At 37.4% G+C, this 24,016-nt stretch overlaps 1 protein-coding gene across 1 annotated transcript in view; it reads left to right on the top strand.

Annotated features, from left to right (window-relative positions):
• The window catches only part of LOC122794492 (ribonuclease Oy-like), a 348,959-nt gene that overhangs the window by 144,633 nt on the left and 180,310 nt on the right, over positions 1 to 24,016 (top strand). Inside the window, exon 5 of the mRNA XM_044062940.1 lies at positions 21,425 to 21,482. Within this exon, the coding sequence (XP_043918875.1) occupies positions 21,425 to 21,482 (58 nt within the window). The remainder of the gene's footprint in view (positions 1 to 21,424; positions 21,483 to 24,016) is intronic.

The following is a 24,016-nucleotide window of genomic DNA, read 5'->3' as shown; positions in this document are numbered from 1 at the left end:
ACCAGAAGAACAAGAAGTAAAATCTCCTTCTGTTTGATAGCTCACTTTTTTGTTGGACAAACTTTTATATTTCCTCCTTAGCATGTTCTGCATCAAAAATGATTTTGACCATACAGGCAAGAATATTCTGAAAATAGCTGGATACAGCAACTTCAATCTCAAACCTGCTTTTCAACATTCCCTGATTACTGGAATAAATTTAATCCTCTTCTGCCTGGTGTACAGTGAGTAATCATTTTCCATAAACACTCTGCTTTTAATATGTTGTACTTCTGCCACAGTTTTGTCAGAATCAACTCTTTCTGCTGGTAGGATTGATCTCTACTATTAAAGGTGTAGGTTGCTTTTTCATGGCCTGGTTTGGAGCATACACTTGATGTGCCCTTTCAATTACAGCTCCTGCTCTGGATTACCAGTCCAGTTGCTTATCTGTGCTTTCATAAAATTAATACACTCTGTTCCTTTCAGCTTCTCTGGTACAGCAGAAAATCACAGGTTTTCCATACTTGCTCTGTTCTCTAATTCTTTTATTTTTTAAACATCTCTTCTTGAGCAGTCTTATACTCAGCAAGCCTTTTCTTCATTTCAACCTCTGATTTTTGCAGTTTTATCATTTTATCTGAATATCTGTTTAAAGCTTCTTCCATTTTTCCAGCCTATTGTTATTTGAGTTGACATAATCCCTCAGTGTTTTGTTTATTTTAATCAGCTCTGAGCACATTTGACTTATTTTTCTTCTAAATTACTGGATGCCATGTCTTGCACCAAAGCTGGTGCTTGCACTGTTTTTCGCTGAACAGCTGCAGAATTCTTTCCAGCCAGTGTTTTCTCCTCACCTTTTGTGATTTTCTTTCAGGTTCTCTGATTTTTTTTTTTTTTTTTTTTGCTGGCACCCAGGCAGTGCACTTACTAGCCAGTTACTGAGACTTATCCAAAAAAAAATGTTCACTTGCTCTCTTTTCTGAGTTTCTGTTTTCACGCTGGAGGAGTTGTTAGTGTGCAGCCATCTTGGAGGTCTATTTTTTTCAGCTTGTTGTTCATTCTTTAAGGTACATTTTAAGTACATTTAGATTCTGCAGTGTGACCAACCAATGACAAATCATGTATCATTAATCTTTTAGGTAATGGTTAGTGTTGCACTTTATAAAAATGCAAGATGCTGGTGAAGGCCCTTTGTGTATTATATTGATCCATCTGTTCTGGTGATACTGATCTGACTATGGAGGATTTTGCTAGGTTTCTGATGCCTTCTTCCTCTACTGTTTCTACCTTGGAAATGCTACTACATCTTCCTTTCTTCAGCTGTAGGACAATGCTTCCCTCCATTTTCTTGAACTGTGCCAACTTTTTCTCTAATGTTCCAAACATCTTGAAAGCTCTGCCTCCTCGCCTGCCAAAGAAGTGCCTCAGCCATATGAAGTTCTCACACCTGGCACCTAACCCATCTCAGCCATTCTCTTCTTCCTGTTAACATAACCTTAATACTGAAGGTTTAACAAATATCAGACAAATTAACAAGTACCAAAGTATCATCCAAGCAATGAACACATAAACTGTTCTGAACTAATGAACAAGGAAAGACTACAAATCCAGTACTAATTGTTTTAGTGCCACCCCATGTACAGCAGTGACTGAACATTATTCTTCTCATGGATGTTTCTGAAATAAAACAGTTCAGTTCACAGATGATAGCAGCAGCATAAGCAGGACTTCCTGAAATGTGTGCCCACTTGGACATCAAGTGAAAATAGTAGAAGTCAAACAGGAAGAGCAGCATCTCAAAAATGATAAATTGCACATACAATCAAGGCAGGTGTGGAAATAATGTACATAAAGAAAAATGGTGATGGAATGCACACGTCCAAGGAGTTAGCAAAAGAAAGGAGTGCAGGAAGAAGTGAGAGATAGAAAAGATGAACCATGCTAAGAAGGAATACTGGTTGGTGAAATAAGAGATTATGAGAGCAGTCATGATAGCAAAGAACTAGGCATTTGGAAGCTATACCAGATGGTGCAAAGAAGCTCTATTGAGTTGCAAGGTGAACTATATTCTCAGCCTCTGGAAAAGTTGCCACTTCAGCTCAAAGTACTTTGGCTATCTTTAAGGCTAGAATTGGTGAGTGGATGGGTAGACACAATTTACACCAAGCTTATCATATATGGTTTGGGTGGCAAACAGTATGAAGTGCTTGACAAGGGCAGCAAGAGCTTTTAAGTTTGTTTACTCAGAAGTGTATATGAAGTGTATATGAGTAGGCATCTTATGGTCCCCATGACTGGTTGCCTTGTATTATTCCAAAGTTCTTATGCTCCTATACAGAAGATAAGGGTTTGGGACTGAACTTGCTCCAATGAGAACAGTGTTCTATCCCAATGAAAACAGTTAGCAGATGTCATTCAGAAAGGATGCTAGCAACAAACTGAAGGACAGATGGAAGGAATACTTCCACAAGCTCTTGAATGAAGAAAATCCCACAGAGGCTGTACTGCCACAATGGACAGCTTATGTTGAAAGACGAAGGAGAACCTACCCTAGAAGAAGTACAAAGGGCATTAAGAAAAATTAAGTTAGATAAAGCAGGCTCAGATGAAGTTACAGCTGAGGTTATAGCAGATATGATCAAGATGTTCCGTCTCCTGAAGGTGCTGTTTACTGCATGGACAGAGACAACTAAAAAATAAAAATTCTAATGCCGGTGTAGAAGAATAAAGGGTTTATTGGATATTCACAACCACAGGAAGAACAGAGGTATCAAACTCATGTTACATGAAAGTGCTGGAGAGGGTGATTGATAAATGACTATGCAGCGTATCACAAAGTAAGATAACAGATCAGCAGTTCAGATTAAAATCAGGATAAAATACAGCCAACCCAATGTTTGCAGTAAAACAGATAATGGAGAAGAAGCCTGAGAAGAGAAAAGAGTCAAACTGGACATTCCCAATCTTGGACAAAGCAAATGATAAGGTTGCAAGAAAGCTGACCTGGGCATTACTGCAATGGTTCAAAGTTCTGAAAATATTGGTTCAATTAGTGCAGGCTATGTACAAGGACCCAGTGACACAAGTACAAACAATATTAGGGCTCACAGATGGGTTTTCAATGGGATTGCCTGTTAATTTGGGTTCAGCTCAAAAGCCTACTCCTGTTAATACTGGTGATGGGCATTAGCAAACAGGTCAAAGAAGACTGGTCAACAAAGCTGCTGAAGGAACACAATGTGGCATTTCAAGCAGATTCTAGACAGAAACTTCAGCAAATTATGAGAGACTGGAATACAAAAATTGAAGGCACATGGAATAAAATTGTGGTACAGAGAAGACAGTGGTCATGGCAGTAAACATAGAAATCATAAGAAGCTTTAAGATGAGCTAGAAGGAAAACAGTGGAACAGATTAACAGCTTCAAGTATCTGGGAAAGGCAGATGAGCAGAAGAATATCTGAATGAGGAGGTCAAAGCTACAATCACATGTGCAGCTGCAGCCATGTGACACAAAGTGTCAAGGGTACTGCATCACAGAAGAATGCCAAAGAAGCTGAAAATATGTCAGCAAAACAGTGGTGTGACCATTGCTGCTGCTATGGTACAGAAACCTGGTCAGTGACAGTGGAGCAGCTGAGGAAGCTTCAGGTGACAGATAAAGTTCCTGAAGTGGTACTATGATGCACCTTGTAGGAAAGACAAAGAAATGAGCAGAAGCCAAAGGTGCCTCAATTGTAGGGAAGGTCAAGGAAAAAAGGTTTTGATTGTGCACTCAAATATGTAGAAAAGCTGAAGGTAATTTGGTAAAGCAGATTTGGGAGACACTAAAAGAAGAAAAGAGGAACAACAGATGTCAGGATCACATGGAAAAGACCGGCAAGACTGCCAAAGAATGCAAGAGAGTGACTTTGAATTGCTGAATTGAGAGAGGTAACAACCGTTGATGCAACACCTTAGCACCATGTAAAAATAGGAAAAAAGGGGGTTGACGATGATGATGATGATGATTACTTTCCAGAATGCACCCTCTGTCCCAAGTACTGTGCCCTCTCCATCAGATAATACATGTTCTTGGACTGCATACTTTTTTCAGTTCAGCTATTTCTGATAAATAGTTCTTCTCTTGACTAAAAAGCAAACTACAGAGTCAGTGAAGTGGCATCTAAATTAACACTCACACCCTGCAATGGCTCAGTTAGGATCTCAAAAAATAAATAAATAAAGCTTGAGCAATTTATGTAATCTTGGACTGATGATAGTTCTACAAAAGAACATGTACTATATAATGTATGTAACTGGGAAAAATATAATAAGTTTTTGCTTTTATATACATGTATGTTAGCTGAGTCTTAAGTAATAATTTAATAAAGATGTTAATAAATAATTAAATATATAATGAATAAATAAAGCTTAAAATGCATGCATTATGATATACTTGGAGTGTAACCAGCTACATCCTCGCCTGGTATACTCAAATCACTCGACAACATACTTGTCTAGTCAAACATTCTAAGGATTCCTTCTCTCACAGTTTCTAATAATTTTGTTTACCAGCGTTCAGGCCCAAGAGACATTTAAGAACACTGGCTCATTGAACTCTTTTATATACACCATCACCAACCTGGCTGTCGAAGTTAAACTTAAAGTTAGTAATAAAGGAAAATAGCCTAATATCAACTGGTATTCTGTTCAATAACCTTGTTATAGTTTGCTTATGTATTTACTCCTCAAAGATGTTTTGAATGACTGAATATCAAAATCATATTATCATATCTGTGTCCCCTTACATTAGTTGAAACAAAAGCATTATAGACAATTTGTAATTTTTCACTGTTATCAATTTTATAGGTACTGATTGCTTTATCCCTAGTAAATCCAAATGTTGACACCTGTTTAGATATGATAAATGCAGAACTGAAGGAATCCTCTTTGTAAACTTCCTCTGAACTGCCTCAAGTAGTGGTAACTGATTCCTGTTATATGAGCAAAATCTGTAATTATATTCCAAGACTGCATGAATATATGTTGTATATAAATTTAGCAAACTTTCTTCATTTCTTAAAGAGAATAGAATGATTTCTATATTTCTATATAAGATGAAAAGCATGTCTCCTCATACTGAGTACATGAGGTTAAAATGAAAAGTCAGAAGAAATAACTATCCCTAAATCCTTATAATTATTGGTTTCATGCAAAGTGTTTTTGTTCAAAAAAAAAGTTGGCTATGGCACAGACCTACTTAGCCTCCAACCTCCTTAACCTCATGTTTCCTTCTTTTACTTTGAAATAAATGCTTTGAATGACTCTTTTCCTGATTAAGTTGTTTCCTAGATCTAGAATGAAGATAACTCAGAACTTTCGTCCATTGCTTGATGGTTTATCAACTGTGTTAAAATACTTCCCTACTTATAAAAACAACTTCTGTCTTTCAGCACAAGTTCCTCCTGCATGCAGTTTACCCGGCTATATTAAGATCCCAGTGTGGATTGGTATTAATCCTGCATTATGAAAATAGTGACCAGCTCTTCCTAATGCATTTATGTAACCCGGTCAGATTATGTGAATTTGTTATCACTGCCATCAAAGCAACCATGCACCTTTTTAGATCCGTAAGAATTACATCCACACTGTGGTCCGAAAGTATGTATTTCAGTCATGCCCAACTTTACATTACACACCCCAGTATGGCATTTATTTGATTAATGGCTTGATTTTATTGTTGCAGATTGAGCTGCAACGACCCTGAATTCCCTGACTAGCCTTAGTAGTTAGCACAGAGAATTAAGGCTATGAGTTGTTAATGTACTGCTTCCTGTAGCCAAGGGTGTAGAGTTTAATTCCTTCGACCTCCATTGGCCTACTGCATGATTCTACACAAGTCACTTAAACAAAAAGTGCTCCTGGGTCAACCTTGAAAGGGGATACATATGGCCATTGAGCTTACTTAGTTAACAAATGTATAAAATAATAAATAAATAAATAAATAAATAAACCCTGCTGCCACCAACCAGGATGGCTTAAGTATTCTGGCATGAAGTAATTACATATTTTTTCATAGATCCTATTTCCTTCCCTGGAGATATGCAGACTGTGACTGCACATACAGGACTGCATTCTTTTAGTGACATCATAGTCCATAATGAAGTCAACACCTTGATCTATGCATCACCTCCAAATCCAGATGGTAATCTCATGTCTTTAATTTACTCCATTTGTACCTTTTACACTAACTGGTGGCATGGCTGTGGAGGTTACTGTTTATGATAATTTCCAAAAGTGGCAGAGTACCTTAGGACCTTCTTTGGTACCACCATTGCGTCATTCTTAGGCATGTGCACTATATGATGATGCCGTGTGCACTCCCTCCACAGCTGCTTATTCCATGCATCTTATTAATATATGCTTCTGTTCCTAGTTAAGAAGAACTCTTGAAATAAACATATATCCCAATAATAACTGTTTTCTTTCATTGTGTTAGCTACTGTACCCAGATGTACGTATCTAGATATGGCCATTATCCTTTCAGGTCAACTTATTTGCAGCAGATTGGAAGAAGACACACTTTGAAGATCTAAGCTGCTCCTTTGTTTGGTTATGCAAAGTACAGGTTTCTAACCTGCACAAACAGCAGACACTCTAAAGCAAAAAGTATGAAGGTTTATTAAAATAAGTGGTTTTGTCCAAATATAAACAATGGACTTCATCAGTTAAAAAAAAAATTCTCCCCTTACAGCACTTTATATTCTGTTAAGCACTACCATCTAGTGGATGACTCTCTAATCATGTTGTAAATTTTAAAAAAGTCAATTAAACATTATATGTAATAGAACACATAAAAACTTCACAAATCATTCCATACACCAATTGTCAATAGAAACAAGGCATAATTTGATTAAAGATAAAACTTTAAATCCTAAACATAATATCCATCAATCAACTTACTATGGAAATTCTGTTGTTGATCCCTATGGGGTCTGTAGTATTCAACAGAATGTGTCAATATAATTCACATCTTTCAACATGGGATTCCCAGTCACTACCCCTCTCAAAAGATGGTACCTTTTCCAATATAAAAAATGTAAATATTTTAAAATTCACACACACTTTTGAATGTTTATACAATGCGTTGTTGTTGTCTTTTCTCTTGATAGCATAGCAGTCCTGGTAGATTCTGTGTTTTAGGGCATTCACCATCTTCTCAGTTTAAAATGCTGAACATGAATTACATTGGGGTAAATAAACCACCCCCATTGTATTACAATCGTACTTTCCATTGGGGTAAATGGTATATCGGTAGTTTGCCACAATAATGCTGGACCCTTCATAAATAAACATATACTGACTACAGGCTCCACATTTAACCATACCCTTCAAAGCCATGTTGTACTAAGGGTTGTAGTTTCAAGTTTGCTCTTCAAATTAACCCCAGACTTATAACCTATGGTGGGGTTCTGGCCTAACTTATCCACCAGCCCCCGAGCTTTGATATATCTATCCAAATTACATGTAAACATGTTTATAACATCCTTGCTTCTGTTACTGGTACTGCAAAGACAGGCTCTGGAATAGCTGTGGATACTAATTCCAGTACTAACCATTTGAGAATCCCTATTCCCTTCAAGTCCATGTCTTAAAACAGACTTGTATCAACCCTCTCTTTCCTCAACCACTTTGTTCATCAACTTCTCAATAAAATCCAGTGACTATTGCCTGTACCTGAACATAGTAACCAATGTCTTAATTTCATTAAAAAATGTGCAGTCTTATGACACTACATGTGCTAATCTAATAAATTGTGTCTTAACCAATTTTTCTTCTGCCAAACTGGATGGTGACTGTTAAAATGTAGTAAACTGTTAGAATAAGTCTCCTTTCCAAAGACCATGAAAATAAAACCCCTCTGTTTGACATATTTAGAAAATGTAGTGTCCAAAATGTCAATAGTTAGCTCATTATATTGACCCTTAAACTGTAAGAAAGGTGTGGTGTTTTTCAAATAGTCCAAAAAAATCGATTGCCGAACTGCTGCCAGACCATATAATAAATATGTCATCCAAAAATGCAAGTAACTGTTGACAAAAAAATTGTAGATGGAATTGAAAACAAAATTTCTCTCCCACCACCACAACATTATATTGGCAAACACAGGGACCGCAGATGTTTCCATGGTGACCCCCCCAATTTTTTTGAAGTATTTTACTTCAAAATATACAAAATTGCTGGTTAAAACTAGCACCATAGCCTCCAACACAATTTTGATTGTATGTGCTAAGTTAGAGCCACAAACAAAGGCTTTTCAAAACCATTCCAATCCTTCATGGTGCAGGATAACCAGGAACAAATCCTTCACATGAACAGTTATGAAAAATATTTCATCATTGAATGGTACTTGGAGTAATCTCACTAAAAATTGCCAAGTGTCCTTGAGGACATATGTTTTTGTCACCAAAAAAGGATTTCAAAGCATGGTCAACAAATTTGGCTAATGGTTGAGTCTTTGAATCTCAAGCCACAACAATAGGTCAGAGTGGTCGATAAATAACAGATGTGTGAACTTTCAGTATACCAAAAATATTAGGTATTGTTGGTTTGCCCACTTTGATATTCTAAAGTGCAACTGTCGATATCCCTATTCATAACCAAATCATCCAACCAGTAATCAATGTGACAATATAGGTTCATAGGTTCATAGGTTCATACTAGGCTATCTGCCCAAGGGCATTTATAAGCCTAGCCCATAGTTATGTGGCTTTCGCCACCCCTTTAGTTTGAAGAAAACTATGCCTATTAATTTGCTGTGCCTCTGTCAAGCAGTAATACTGAAGTAATCCCTGGGGTATATCTGTGATCTCCCATCCATTGGTCAAGATTCCTCTTGAACAAGGCCAGCGAGGTGCTCTGCCTCACATGTACCGGGATTTTGTTCCACAGCATAGGGAGTCTCTGGGTGATGAATCTGTCTCTCCAGCACGTTCTATTAATAACCATGTCAAGGTTTAAGTCTCCCACCCTTGTGGTTCTGAGGGATCTAGATTTTTTGAGGTGAAGCATATTCATCAAATCTGGGTTTGACATGGCCTTATATGTCAGGCACAGGTCACCTCTGAGCAAGCGGTATGCGACTGAATAGAGCTGGAGTTCTTTCAGTCTGGCAGCATAAGACATATTTTTGAGACCCTTTATCCTTTTGGTGAGGAACTTTTGGGGCCTTTCCAGCTGCTGCAGGTGTCGGGTCAGATACATTCCAAATGGGGCATTGTACTCAATCATAGGTCTAATGAGTGATGAGTACAAGGGGACGATGACCTCCCTAGATCTAGATGTGAATCCCTTCATGATCAGGTGGGCAATATAGAAGGTTTTCCTAACTACTTTGGCGACATGAGTGTCAAACGAAAGGTTACTGTCAACCTGGGTCCCCAGATCCCTGATGACTTCTTCTGTGCTCAGTGGATTGCCACCTATATGGTAGCTAGGGGTAACCTTGTTTTTCCCGAAGGGTATGACTATGCATTTCTTGGTGTTTAACTTTAGGCCATGGCTCTGGCACCAGTTATCCGTTTCTGTGAGGCCCTTCTGAAGGATATCTGTGTCAGATGTGTTTTCGACTATGGCGCCCAGTTTGCAGTCATCTGCAAACTTTGTCAGCCATAACCCTCCTGTGTTTTCTTGTACTTCAGAAAAGTAGATGCCGAACAAGAGTGGTCCCAGGACTGAGCCCTGTGGGACACCACTTGTGACAGGCTTTGAGTCTGACATGGCGCCAGCAACTCTGACCCTGTGGGTTCTGTCACTTAGCCAGTTTGTAACCCATCTTGTGATGTATGGGTTTACATTTAAGCCGATGAGTTTTTTGATGATACCTGAGTGGGGTATTGTGTCGAAGGCCTTTGCCAGGTCGAGGTAGGCTGTATGGACTGCCTTGCCCTCATCAATGGCCTTGGTGACTGTTTCAAAAAAGTCAACCAAGTTTAAGAGGCATGATCTGCCTTTGACAAAGCCAAACTGGGATGGATCCAAAGTCTGCAAGTTCCCTATGTCTTTATTTATGAGTTCCATTATGATCCTCTCCATGGCTTTGCAGATAAGACTTGTCAAGCTAATGGGACGGTAATTTCCAGGGTCGGTGGAGGCACCGCCCTTATGAAGTGGGACCACATTCGCCGTGCGCCACTCCTTGGGTATGTATCCTGAGGTGAGGCTAAGATTAAACAGCTGTCCTAACTGCGGGTTTAATTCCTCATTGAGTTCGTGGAGCACACAGCCGGGGACACCATCCGGTCCCATGGATGCTGTGTTTTTTGCCTTGGAGAGAGCAGTTCTCACCTGGGCGTTGGAGATGTTTGGGGGGCTACAATCCTCTGGTATAGATATCTCTCCTTTTGGGGGGGGGGAGTTTGCACTGAACCTGTCAGCCAGTATGTTGGCAATGTGTGTAGGTTCAGTAATCTTCACATCATTTTGAACTAATTCCGAGCATATCTGGGAGTTTCCTCCTAGGTTTCTAACATAGCTAAAGAAGGCCTTATGATTGTCTTTTGAGTCCTTGGCGATTTTTCTCTCAAAATTTGCCTTGGATGATTTTATGAGAGCTCTTAGTTTTTTACTTATAATGATCAAAGGTGTCTTACCTTTCAAGGATTTTGCTCTATCTTGTAGTAGCTTCCTCCTTTTGTTGTAGAGCTTGTTTATGGCTGGGGTCCACCAGACTGGATGCTTGCCTTTGGTACAAAGATGCCACACTAATCTCATTTTTGCTGGCACTGGAAAATATTCTCTGTCATGCAAGCAGAGTAGCATTTTTTGAGAATATAAGTGGCAGTCCTTCACCACTTCTCCCCCACCCTTGTCCGGTTTTATGATTCTAATGAACCGGTCAGTAGTCAAGTCTCTAACTTTGTTTCCTCCTTGGCCATATTGTAAAAACCAACCCTCTTGATTAACGCCTGCAACTCTCTTTCACAGGCAGCTTCAAAGGAGGCCAAAATAAGATTCATGAGGGAACAAATATAGATCTGTGCAACCTGTTCTCAATTCCTTGGTCAGAAACACTGTTGCTGAAAAACAATGCCAGGTTTAATTTGCATACATATAGTTTTAAATCCAGAATCCCATCAACCACATTGCATCTCCTAGATGGTACAAACATAAATGCCTTACAAAATATTCCATCAAATAAAGGGGTGATACTCAAATGGCTATTTTTAAAATGTTGAAGTCATTGAAACTGTGTACGGTACCTTGATTCATGGAGTTGACATTAATTATTGTCTCCGTTGTTCCCTCCAGAAACTTCTCTACCTCCTCGCAGATTGGGGCTCTACCCCCTGAAGACTGTTCCTCCCAAGGGTCTCTTTATGTTGTTTTTGTTCATAATCCTGGATGAACAATGAAGGGTCCTTGGCTCATCTAAAAAAAGCCTCACTTTGTTCTCCTCCTTCATTGTCAAGTACCTTCTTTAATCCTTCCTCTTAATTAACAGCTGGTCATCCATACCTCTAACTAACTCTGGTAGGGTAGGGGTAAGCTTGGTTGGTTTCATACTGTACTCAATCTTAAGCTCACTTTTTTCTTTCCTTAACTTGATCAAAGTGCATTACCTGTCAATTGTCTCCAAAATGTTCACATATTGATCCTCCACCTTACTGAAAAGTAAATCTTTGGTGATGTCCTAATATAAAACCCTAATTTCATTTTCCAGTTTGTTCAATTCCCATTCATTGTTCTTGTATACTATCTCTATATATTCCAACCTGATTCAGTCAAAAAAACTGAGAAACTCAATGTGCAAAGATAGTTCTCCTGTAACCCATTCAGGAATTTCCACAGCTGAGCCCATAGGAACTCTCTTCACTACATCACTGTCCTTAAAAAACACATTATCCAGTTGTAACCTTCTGAACTTGGATAGCAGCTTCTCAAATCTGTTCATTTTCCTTCTCAATAAATCTTTGCCAGTGGCAGCAAAATGTTTAAATTCTGACAAATGTGTAGTGGTTGATTTATCCATGTGGAGAAAGAAGAGTTGCTGTTGTTGGTTTGACCTTTAGGTCAAGCTCCTTGTGCAATAAACCAAGAATCCATAACATTTACATGGTTTAAAGTGTTGTTACTCTTTGGAAACTCAATGCTACCTTCCTGAACCATTTGTAAGGTAAGTTGTGGATTTAAAACACCAGTACATGTTGCTTCCTTGTTGAAACATGGTCTGTCAACAACAGGAGCATTTCTGTCACTTCACTCACTTACTTCATCTCTTTAAGCTGTTTGGGCCATTAACACACTCTCCAGTTTTTCAGTGAGCTGTGACATTAAGTTGATTAAAATTGTCAAAGCCAAGGAAGAACTACTAAGACTTTCTCCATTAAAAGGAACCATCATACCGGTAACTGTGTTGCATTCAAAAAGTTCTTGGGACATCGCACCCTCTGCAGTAGAGGTACAGAAGCATAACAGCAATAACCCAAAAAAAAACTGAACTGTGGAAAATAAATTCTCAAACTGCAAAAACTGCAGACCCTCTAAAGAAAACTTATTAACTTGTAACTTGTTTTTTATTTCATATGAAAAATATCCCCGTATATAATTCCACATATGCCAGAATAATAAATGCATTTACAAGAAATATGACGAGTTATATCTCTTTTTAATAACCTAGCTGCTTATAAACCATTTAACCAGCTATGATCTACACTTTTTTCCATCAGTGGCACCCTGTTTGACACTCTGCAAGCATTTGCAGCCAGGTATTTGTATGAGGTAGATTGTTCTAGCCTTCCTGGGTTCAGGGGAGCTAGTGTTAACATTATGGAGGCCCCACAGGTTTCAGTATTAGGTGCCCCCAGAATGGAATGTGGTACATAATATACTGTATCCATCACCCCATCCACTTCTAATCTTTCCTAGTTATCTACCAGCCCCATCATCACTATCTTCCCTTTTCCAACTACTTTATTTATCTCTCTTCTTGCTCTTTCTTAGTATATACTTTTCTTTACTTTAAGTGAATTATTAATAGCTACAGTTTGTTGTGAAATAACATGCACACACAGACTTTTGGTTGCATTTGTGTTACAAATGTTTCTGCCACACCATTCCAACTGCAGATATAATGTCACTCCATTATTCATACCCATACCTCATAATAAGGTCCACCTGAGCAACCCCATGTTCTTCTTAAAATATAACCTTTGCCATTATCTGTTACACACTGTCTTCTCATTGTGAATAACCAAGCCATCACAGCGAATAACCATTCATAGAGTTGTTCATGTACACGCTAAGGTTGGCATAATCAGCCATTACATAATATTCTTCTCCCTATATACTGCCAATAAATGTAAGCAAGCAAAATTACCACACACACCATACATACTGAACATACTGATAACTTTTAATTACAGTACGGGAATAGAAATATTGTTTGTTTGTTTGTTTGTTGGTGTGTTTGTTAATTGGGAAATTACGATTGGGCAGTGCCAATTTTCAATGAAGGGCTGGGTAGGCAAGCTCCACAAAATTATATGAATACATAATTAGTAAATATTTCACAGTCGAGTTTAAAAATAGGTTCCGTGAAAATACTTTATACGAGTATGTTGAGTGACAACAATTACAGAATTCTATAAATGAAGTAACAATATAATTAAAGCTTGCGAACTGTTATGTTGAGAAATTATAAGGGTTATAGATAATATTAAGGATGTGAGGTAGACAAGGAAAGGAGGAAGAGATAGGGATTGGGGAAGAACACAGAACAGATAAAAGAAAAGGGCAGGGTTAGTTAGTGGGCAGAGAAAGAATTAAAGCTAGGAACTGCATGTTAAAACATTTAGGGGTGCATATAATAGTTACATAAGTGACTGCAAAAAGAGACTACATGATAAAGAAGAACTTTTTGAGTTCATTGATTCACATGAATGAGCTCTAATATGTCAATGGATAGCAGGGTCAACTTTACAGTATTGGGAACCCCAAAGAATTAACAATCATGGGGACACAGCAGAATTAATTGAATCTGCAAAGGTGTAGAAAGAGTGGAGAAGTCAGGCCCCACTGACTGAGAAAAGACAGAATTGGGGGTCAGAATTAAAAAAAAAATCAGTGTTTCCCCTAGCAGGATAAATGTGTAGTAGATTTAAACGGAATTAAGAGAACTGTGGAGTCTAACTGTATTAACAAAGTCAGACCCTAAACTGAATAAACTGAAATTGGTAGCCCCAACCAGATTAGCAGTGTCAGGGCAGTCTGGATACAATTGTTCAGCGGATCAACTGAAGCAAAAAAAAAAGTTGGATGGCTTTACCACTGAAGAAGGAAAAAAAAAGGAAGAAGAAGTCATATTGCCTTAGTAAGATTAACAGAGTCAGGTGGCCTCAGCAAGCTTAGCAGTCAGTGAGGCCCCAAGTAAAACTAATGGTGTCAAGGGATGACCTATAACATTAAGTGAACTGGGGACCCAATCATAAATAACAGACACCACTACCACACACCCATTTTTTCCATTCTGTCCGGAAAACTGAAAGGCAATTAGGAAATCAGGGGATCAGGAAAATGACTCCATAAATGTGAGTATTGAAGTTTCCAAAGTCACCTCTAGACATACAGTTTTGTTCAAGAATCAGATCATTGTTCTCCTGCTGTCTATGAGGGAGGTTATAAAAAGAAAATCTATTGTACTCTGCTCATGAGAGGACGCACCCATTTAGTTCATAAAATGTATGTGGCAGGAGTGAGGTAGGCAGGATAGAAGGTGTTGCTTTTCCCAGTCTGTTTCTTTATACCTCTTACAAATAGGGCAAACATATTAACAAATGAATGTGTACCAATTAGTTTTAGTTGAAAGAATGTCCACTAGCAGGACTTAACTAAGTCAAGAAGGCCATATCCGTAATAAAACATATAATGTAATCATGAAGGCTGCCACTTCTAAAAACAAATTCACAGAGTTAAATATGTCACCTCAGCTAGAGACACGGTATCTTTGAATTTTAAAGGACAAGTAGTGGCGCTGAGTGCTAGATTTCTTCATTTAACCCCAGTCATTATTATCTATCTAACTTATTAGGTATTCAATTTAGCTCTACAAGCTTTTGTTAGTTTAACAGATAGGTAACACATATCAAAATAAGCTAACTTGCTGTGGTTGGGGACCCTCATCAACTGCAGGGTTCGCTGGTGCTTACTGGGTCTGCTGTATCAAAGTTATTTATAAACAAGACATTTTTTCAATCTCAGAGTGTTTTCTGTAAACACCAAATAACATCTTATTTATTACAGTTCATCTCTCTAAACCTTGTACTGTAATAAGGAACAGTTATCTAGGTGTCAGGTAATGTACTGTATGGCAGATACTGTGCTTTAACAGTGCCAGGGTTAAGAGAATGGGTGGACCTTAGGCACTGCTGCACTATTAATGAGTGAGTGAGGGTGTGCGTGTATGTGTGTGTGTGTGTGTGTGTGTGTGTGTGTGTGTGTGTGTGTGTGTGTGTGTGTGTGTGTGTGTGTGTTTCTTTTTGTTAGTTTTTCGTGACAGTTTTTTTTTTTTTATTTTAAAAAATGTTTTTGGGTGTTTGATGTTTTTTTTTCATAAAAAAACAGTTTCTTGTTGTTTATACTGGAATACTTCAAAAATGATCTCTTAGAAATTCCAGTACAATAATGAATATGTGTAAATGAGTGCAGACCTACTGTCTGTCTTTTGTGTTTGTATATATGTACTGTGTGTGCGCATCTGTGCATGTATGTATGATTGTGTATGTGTGTGTGTGTGTGTGTGTGTGTGTGTGTGTGTGTGTGTGTGTGTGTGTGTGTGTGTGTGTGTGTGTGTGTGTGTGCTCAAGAACATCTGTGTCTGTGTAACTGTTTTAAACTATTACCAGAAAGCAAGATTTGTCATTGATTTGTGAAATATTGCTATGCATTTTATCAGAAAATGTTTTTTTAAAAACAAAGTGCTAAATAAGTGCTATTTTGAAATATACAGACTGTATTGCAGTTCAAATTAGGGCCATGACATTTTGTGTTATACTTCATGGGAAGGGACAAATAGAGCACAGTATTTTAACATATTTCTAGAAAGTAGCATTTGACATTTTAGTTCTTGTCTATGTGGTCTAGAGTTGTGGTGCTCTACTTCTCACTTTATGAGATGGCTGACATTTGTTGGCACTATATTTTGGTAATAAGCACTATGTCCAAACTGTACTTATTTGGGGCTGTGACACAGGAAAGTCCTAATAAAGCTGTGACATGTTGTACTGCATTTTATACAATGAAACAGTATGGTATAGAAAAGAAAACGTGTATGTAATTTATATGTGAATTGGCAGTGCTACAACTTCCATATGCTGGCTTTTTAATTCTGCAGCACTGCAGTTTGTCAGCTCATTTGACATCTGTCTTAACCCATCAAAAGGGTTGTCAAACAGCAGTTTTTCACAACCTGACATTCCCTTCACCCAGCTTAATGCTATTTAATTCATGTCCTTTAGTAAGCTTTTTCATGAATCCCTCTGCCCTAACCTGTTTTGCTTAACCTCCTTATTTTGGGTTTCTATCCAGTGAGTGATGTTACATGCCAGTGCACATGTAGGGATATGCAAGGAGTACCAGCCCTTCTTTTTTCTATTCATTCTCATTTTTGCCTTGCCTTTACTGACTCAGTCCATGTCTTCTTGCATTTGTTATATCACTTTATCTCTAGGGTCTATCTATGTGTCAGGGAATAGGTAACAGATTACTCATACTGTCATCATCCTTAGGGCATTAAGTCCCCTCCAACCTCATTACCGGAGAGGATCCTTTACCTTTTTCCCAGCTTCTTCAATTTTTTCCCTGTTACCTCACTCACCATGTTTCCAACGTAGATCCCTATTTACATGGGAAATTTTACACTTTTATCTCATCTTTTCCACCTCCCCCCCCTCCTTTTACCAAATCTTACTACCATTGCCTTTTTGTGGTTGTACTTCAGCCCCAACACTTCATTAAACCCTTTGTATGGCTCTCTTATAATTCCCATTGCTGTAGCCACATCCTCTGACATTAACATGCAGTCATCTGCATATAACACAACCAGATTTTATCCCTCCTTTTCCTCAGTTATTGCTAAATTTGACTTACACTGCCAGCTCCAAAATCAGAAACATGAACATGCTTGTGAACACCAAACACTCCTATCTGGTCCCCCTCTCTATCTTTATTTCCTCAGATACTCCTCCATTTATGAGTTGTACAGTTTCTGCGTCTATATCCAACATATGAGCCTTTCCCATACCTGCCTTTCCTGCAGTGTATTGCATAGGAATTCCCACCTCACCATATCAAAGACCTTCTGCTGGTCAAAGAGCACAATCCCACATTTCCCTCCCTGCTTCTGTTATTCTCTGTGCATAACTTCCAGCAGGTCTCACCATTTGTTATACATATATATATATATATATATATATATATATATATATATATATATATATACAAAAAAAGAAACAGTAGTGAATTATATCAAACAATGTATAGTTCAAATAGATATGCTACAAGAGACACATTTGGAAAGAAATGAACATGTGAATTTGATAAAGAAAGGTTTTCAGGGTGGTTATTCAGAGGAATACCTGGGGCAAAGGAAAAGAGGAGTACTTATATTAATTACAAGAGGAGTGCCAACACTGATAGAAGAGGATGAAAAGATGATAATCAAAGATTTGTAGTATTAAGGGGCTAATGGCAAGGGAGGAGGATTACACTGGCATGTATTTATATTCAACCTAAAACTGCTATAATGGAGCATAAGAACATTCTGGGAGAAATAATCAGTTTCAGCAGGGAAGTTGTATCTGTGGGAACCCAGAAGGGAAAATATAATGAAGGATGGTAGATTTTTGAAGAAATTTCTGAAAACCTTTGGCATGGAAGATATGACTTCAGTAGTAGGAGCTCAGTGTGAATTTATATATTATTCCCCAAGATACAAAAACTGGGCTAGGCTAGGCAGAACTTACATTTCACAGGAACATGTGCATTTAATTGAAAGTTTTGATACATATCCAATAACTATTTCAGATCACGTGCCAATAATAACTAAAATGGAAGCAAAGTGTAATGAAATAAAAATGAGACACTGGCACTTTACCACCTATCTGTTGAAAATAAAGGAATTTAAGGAATGGGTAGAGGAAATTATTTGGGAGTTGTTAGAGAAGACAGAAATTTCTTCCAAAAGTATACCTGGGGAGTAGGATAACATTAAAATGAAGTTTAAAAATAGGGTGGAGATGAAAGAAAGAGCGATATGGTTAAGAAGCAACAAGAATTATTTAGAAGGACTGGCAAATATTAAAGTATTGCAGAATAAGGGAATTGTCACAAAACAAGAACAGGAGCAATTGCAGAATGCTAAACAAAAACTAAAAGAGTACCACAATAATATACATGAATTTAGAAAGATTGCTGTCAAGCAACTGTTTGTTGATAACAAATGCCAAAAGCACAAAAACTTTTAGCGCAATGACTCAGGCAACAGAAAGTAGAAGAGGACTGTCACCAAGCTTAGGGAACCTATAACAAGGAAGATAACAAGAGATCCTGTAGAGGTACTAGAAATATTTTGGAAATTTTATGAAACTCTGTATGAAGCAAAGAAATATGGAGATCAAGAGAAGATACAAATGGAAATGTTTATGGAAAAATTAAATATGCCAAGGTTAGGAGAAGATGAGATAAAAATGGTGATGCACAACCAATCAAGAGGAAAGTCCCCAGGAATAGATGGTATTCCTGTGGAAGTCTGAAAGCTAGGAGGGAAAAACTGATAAAGATCTGGAAGGTTTTGTTTAACAGTATTTTTAAGAGGAAGACAAGTACATCCTGGAAGAAAGTGATGATGGCTGTAATACCTAAAGAGGGTAAAGACCAATCAGATCCAGGTTCATACAGGCTCATTTCAACCCTACATCATGTTTATAAAGTGTTTATGTCTATAATGTCTAAAAGAATGGCAAAGGTGATGCCAAAATTGATAGATATAGAGCCATGTGACTTTGTGGAGGGGCAGCTCCTGTACATAGCACAAGCAGAATCATATAATGCAAAGTGAAAAGGGATGGTGATGAAGCAAGGGGAAGCTCAGGATACAAGAACAGACTGGGATTGTGGATGCAGATCCTTAAGGAGAATAACAATAACCATGCAGAATATTATATTTATAAAGTAGCAGAACGTATTCTAAGAACTAAGCCAAAGTGGGAATGGAGAAATGAGATTCTGCTGATAGGGTTGACTGCAATTAGGAATACAGACAATAGGAAGAGGAGATTGAATTTATTGGAAAAAACTTGTAAAAGAACCAAGGTATTGGGAGAAAATAATTTGAGAAAAAGGTAATAGAAAGGTAATAGAATGGGAAGAGGCCAAGAATTTATTTAGATGCAGGATAGAGATTGCCTTCCCTATCAAGGACTGATAGAGTATAGGCAAAGAGAAAGAAATAAGGGGATCCTAAGTGAAAGACCAGCACTGGTAGAGTTTTCAGTAGAACCTAGAACAGAAGCTGCTATTAAAGAATAATTAGTACAGCATCCAAAATATTGCATGGAAACTATAAGAATCAATCAGAGGAGGTTAGAAAGGCTTGGGAAGAGAGACTGGATAAGCAATTCACAAAGAAACAATGAGGGATATATGTATGTCTCCCAAATATGCAACAAAGGCTAGAAGATTTAGTATCTTGGTTTGAAATTGTCTACATAAGCATTTTTATACCCCAAGTAGACTCCAGAGATTCTTTTCACAGTTAGAAAGTAAATGTTAAAGGTGTGATGGAGAAAACAGCATTAACTTGGATGTTTTCTGTGAGTGTAATGAGTTGGCAGACTTTATAGATTCCCTGTAGACTACTCTATCAGAGATACTGGGTGAGTAAATTGGTTTAACTGAGGAAATTATTTTTTGAGCTACGATGCAGAATCAGAATTCCCTAGGCATAGTAAGGTCTTGCTGAGTTATGGTGGCTACCAAAAAAGCTGTTACAGAAAATGGAAATCAAAGTCTAAACCAACTTTACTAGAAGTAGTGAGTGTAGTAACAGAGATAAAACAACTGGAATTGGAATCTTTGGAAAAGGGTAGGAGCAAATTACATAGGAAAAAATGGGAATTGTGGGAATAATACATGCAGAGGAAGAACAAGGTTTAAATGGAGGCAGGATTTGAATGATCTATGCAATGTTGACAATGACTGGACATATTTTAAGTGTTGTATAATATTTGCAACTACAATTATGTCAACATGATTTGTGATGTATAATGTTTACAACTAAAATTATGTCCATATGGTTTGTTTTCATTTATATAAATGTACAATTGCCTATGCCATACATGATAATTTAATAAAATATGGTTCTTGTTTATATCCTGTATCTTGCACCTCATACAGTTCAAGTATTTATCAAACTTGTAATATCTTGAGCTGATCCATCTCCAATCCTTAACCTTGTTGCAGGCAACGATGCAAATTACTTAATTATTTAAATATCATCTAAACTGTTATCAGACTAACATGCTTTGAACTGGTAACATTGAAAGAGGAGATATGACCTGTGCTGGAGTATGGTGTGGTAACCCTCTTGCATAGCAGTCATCTTCATTTAATGATAGTATGCTGTGAAGTAAAGACCCAGCAAACTAAAAACCTAGTGATATGTCAGTCTCAGACTAATCTTTTCGACTCTGATATGTTATATGATTCAACATATGGCTATCAATTTAATCTTAAATCATACCTCTCAACCTCTTAGAGCAAGAAATCTGGACAAAGACACAAATCATGGGGGACAAAGGCCAACAATGACACTTTAAATTTTGCTCTTACAAACTTAGAAAGTTAATAGAATAACAAGCATTACAATTGCATACATTTTCTGAAGGATATGAAGTCTGAAATTCAGATGTCTGCCATTCATTTCGAACTTCATTTCTCAATGATTTGCAATTGATTTTCCAGGAAACCACAATTTTGTGAGAAACAGACCAAACATATGCGTAAAAAACTAGACATTCTGTGAAAATCTGGACAGCTGAGAGGTATGCCTTAAATACTCCCATCCAATTACCACCCTTTTCTAATAGTCTGGTATTGCCATGCCTGTGATCAAAACTGCATTACTTTCATGTGTTATGGACACGCTTAGTCCACTATTCAAAATCTTCATTAAAATGTCTAGATCTACATGAGGTAATGTGGTAATCTGTATGTAAATCTGTGTCTGACACGGGAACATCTGCCATAGCCACGAGAGTCTTACTGTCAAAATAAATTTGAATTGATTTGCCTTTTTATTTTAATCATACAATACTTGCAATGGTATTTTAACTTTTTTTCTGTAATGTCTGTAACTATCATTAGACAAGCATTAAACTGGTACTGTACATTTTTCTCTTTCAAGGCCTTCACATTGTGAGAAATGCTGTACCTGCTGGCATTTGTTCAAGTCAGATCTTGAGGTAAATGAACTAAAGATTATGTATATACAAAAAGTGTGAAAAATATTTTGTTAATTAACAAATGTAAAATGTTCAGTTTTACATGTTTACAGATGTACGTACTTTTACTTTTATTGTGCACATACTACTCATTAGCTGCTAGAAACAATCTTAAAACTATAAACAAAGGTTTGTGTTCTTAAGATTTCATTCAAAGTTGTTTGACAGGGGAGCAACTTTTCTACAGATGCACTGCATTTGTATTAATAATTTGTCAGGAAAGAATAACTTTGCTAAAGAAAATAGTATTTTAAATCCACTGCCAAACTGTAACTAATATAAACTATGCAGATTTTGACTTAATGGACTGCTTGTTCATTCCTTTTAACAATTCACTTCTGTCAGCATCAGAATGAATAGTTCAAAAATATCTCTTCAGGAAACTTCTATGAAAGAAGACCCGTCTCAAATGACAAATACAGGCAATAATTGTCCCTAAAATTGTCTCCTTTGTTGACTCAGTAAATAGCAACCGTAACAAAAAACTTATATCCTCTGCTCTCTTTCTTGACCTATCGAAAGCTTTCAACATGGTTAACCATCAATTATTGCTCCACACCCTGCAAACCCTTCATCTTGACCAATTAGCACTAAGCTGGTTTAAGGACTACCTCTCTGACCGGCAACAAGCAGTCCAATGGCAAAATAGTCTATCTCAACTGCTGTCCAACAACATTGGGGTCCCACAGGGCTCCATACTTGGTCCCCTTCTTTTCTCTGTTTTTATAAATGATCTTTACTCTGTTATCCCCAGAGCCACCTGCATTCAATATGCGGATGACTCTACCCTGATCTGCTCTGACCTTTCTCTCCAGAAACTCCAAGCAGCCACCCAACAATGTTTTGCCAAAGCAGAAAAATGGTTCTCTGACCTGAAACTCATATTAAACCCAACTAAAACCAAGTTACTTCTATTCTTCCCCTCGCCTACCACTCCATTTGCACAAGAACCCCAACCTGCGAATCCTAAGACCTTTTTTGTTGAATCCTTTAATGGCACCATCATACAGCCTGTCTCCCACACCAAACTATTAGGTGTCACTATTGACCAAAAGCTCAAATTTGACATGCACATTGCCCAAACCATTAAGTCAGTTAACAAAAAATTAGGTTCCATGTACAAAATCAGGAATTATCTTACTCCTCATGCAAAATTAACCATTGCCCGTACTCATCTCCTTTCCACCCTACTATATGCCTCCCCGATATTCTCCTTCCTCAATAAACGTGAGCTCAACTACCTCTCTACTACCTACCATCATATAGCCAGATTCATAACAGGAACACCCTATTGTACCCACCATTGCGTCAACCTCAAGAAACTCAACTGGCTAGAACTGCCCAATCTCCTCAAATTTAATCAACTCACTGAAGCATTCAAAATAATTAATCAACCCGACAAAACCCCCGCGCTGTCCAAAATCCTGACCCCCTACTCCAACTTAAGCTGCCTTCGATCCTCAAACAGTAATCAGGTATTAACTATCAAATCTAATAACATGGGTGGTGATGCTCTCTATGCTAACTCTATTGGGAAGCAATGGAATTCACTTCCAAACAGTCTTAGGCTCCTGACTTCACTTAATCTATTCAAAATTAATCTCCGAGAATTACTTAAGTCCCAATGGTTGTGCCCATGTCCAAACCCAGATTAAATTATATAGGTCCCATAGCTCCTTTTCTCTCTTCTCCTCTCAAGTTATTATATAGTATTTTACTTCCTCTAACTGTACCCATGTCATGTGACCAATTTTACAAATGATATGTTCAAACTACTAGCATGTATATATTTATGTATTTTTGTTTTTGTTATTTTACTAATGATTTCTTCTATCTAATTGTAGTGTTATAATTTTTCTTAAATTTGGGAGCTTTTCTCCCCGGGCCTCTACTGAAAAAGGATATGTATCCAGCTAGACTAGCCCGGTCAACAAATGTAAAATAAAATAAATAAATAAAATAAATAAATAAAAATGGACAATGTTCAAATAAACACTATCAAAACAAACTAAACCATTGAGAGACATAGTACAGAAACAAAGTACCCAGATAAAAGCCATATATACATATTTATCTGATGTGGACAGAAGATTAAAAGGAGAATTATTACAGACTGCTTTTTGAACTAAATTAAGGCATTTGGATGCTAGATAAATTATTAGACATAGAAAAGAAATAATCTGAGACTACATTGTATTCCACAGAAGATGGAGAATGAAAACACGATTAACTTTTAAAAAATAGCTACCAGTATTCTAAAATTGTGAAGAACTCTCATATGGAATAGAAAGAGCCCACAGGTCACTTCCAAAATCCTCTGTTAACCAAGGGTCTTCTCCAAGTTCAATAATAGTTAAAGTCATGTCATTTTTAGACAAAAAACTAATATTAAGGACTGTTTGTTATAATACCCAAGTCAAAGTAAATAAAACAATATCAGATTTGATAATGACTAGTCAACCAAAACAGTGGACAAATCAAAGAATACCGGCCTT

Source organism: Protopterus annectens, chromosome 1.part0 (assembly GCF_019279795.1).
Source record: "Protopterus annectens isolate FY-2018-M chromosome 1.part0, PAN1.0, whole genome shotgun sequence".
NCBI lineage: Eukaryota > Metazoa > Chordata > Ceratodontiformes > Protopteridae > Protopterus > Protopterus annectens.
The sequence above is the reverse complement of the archived record's forward strand: the minus strand, read 5'-3'. Positions and strand labels throughout refer to the sequence as shown.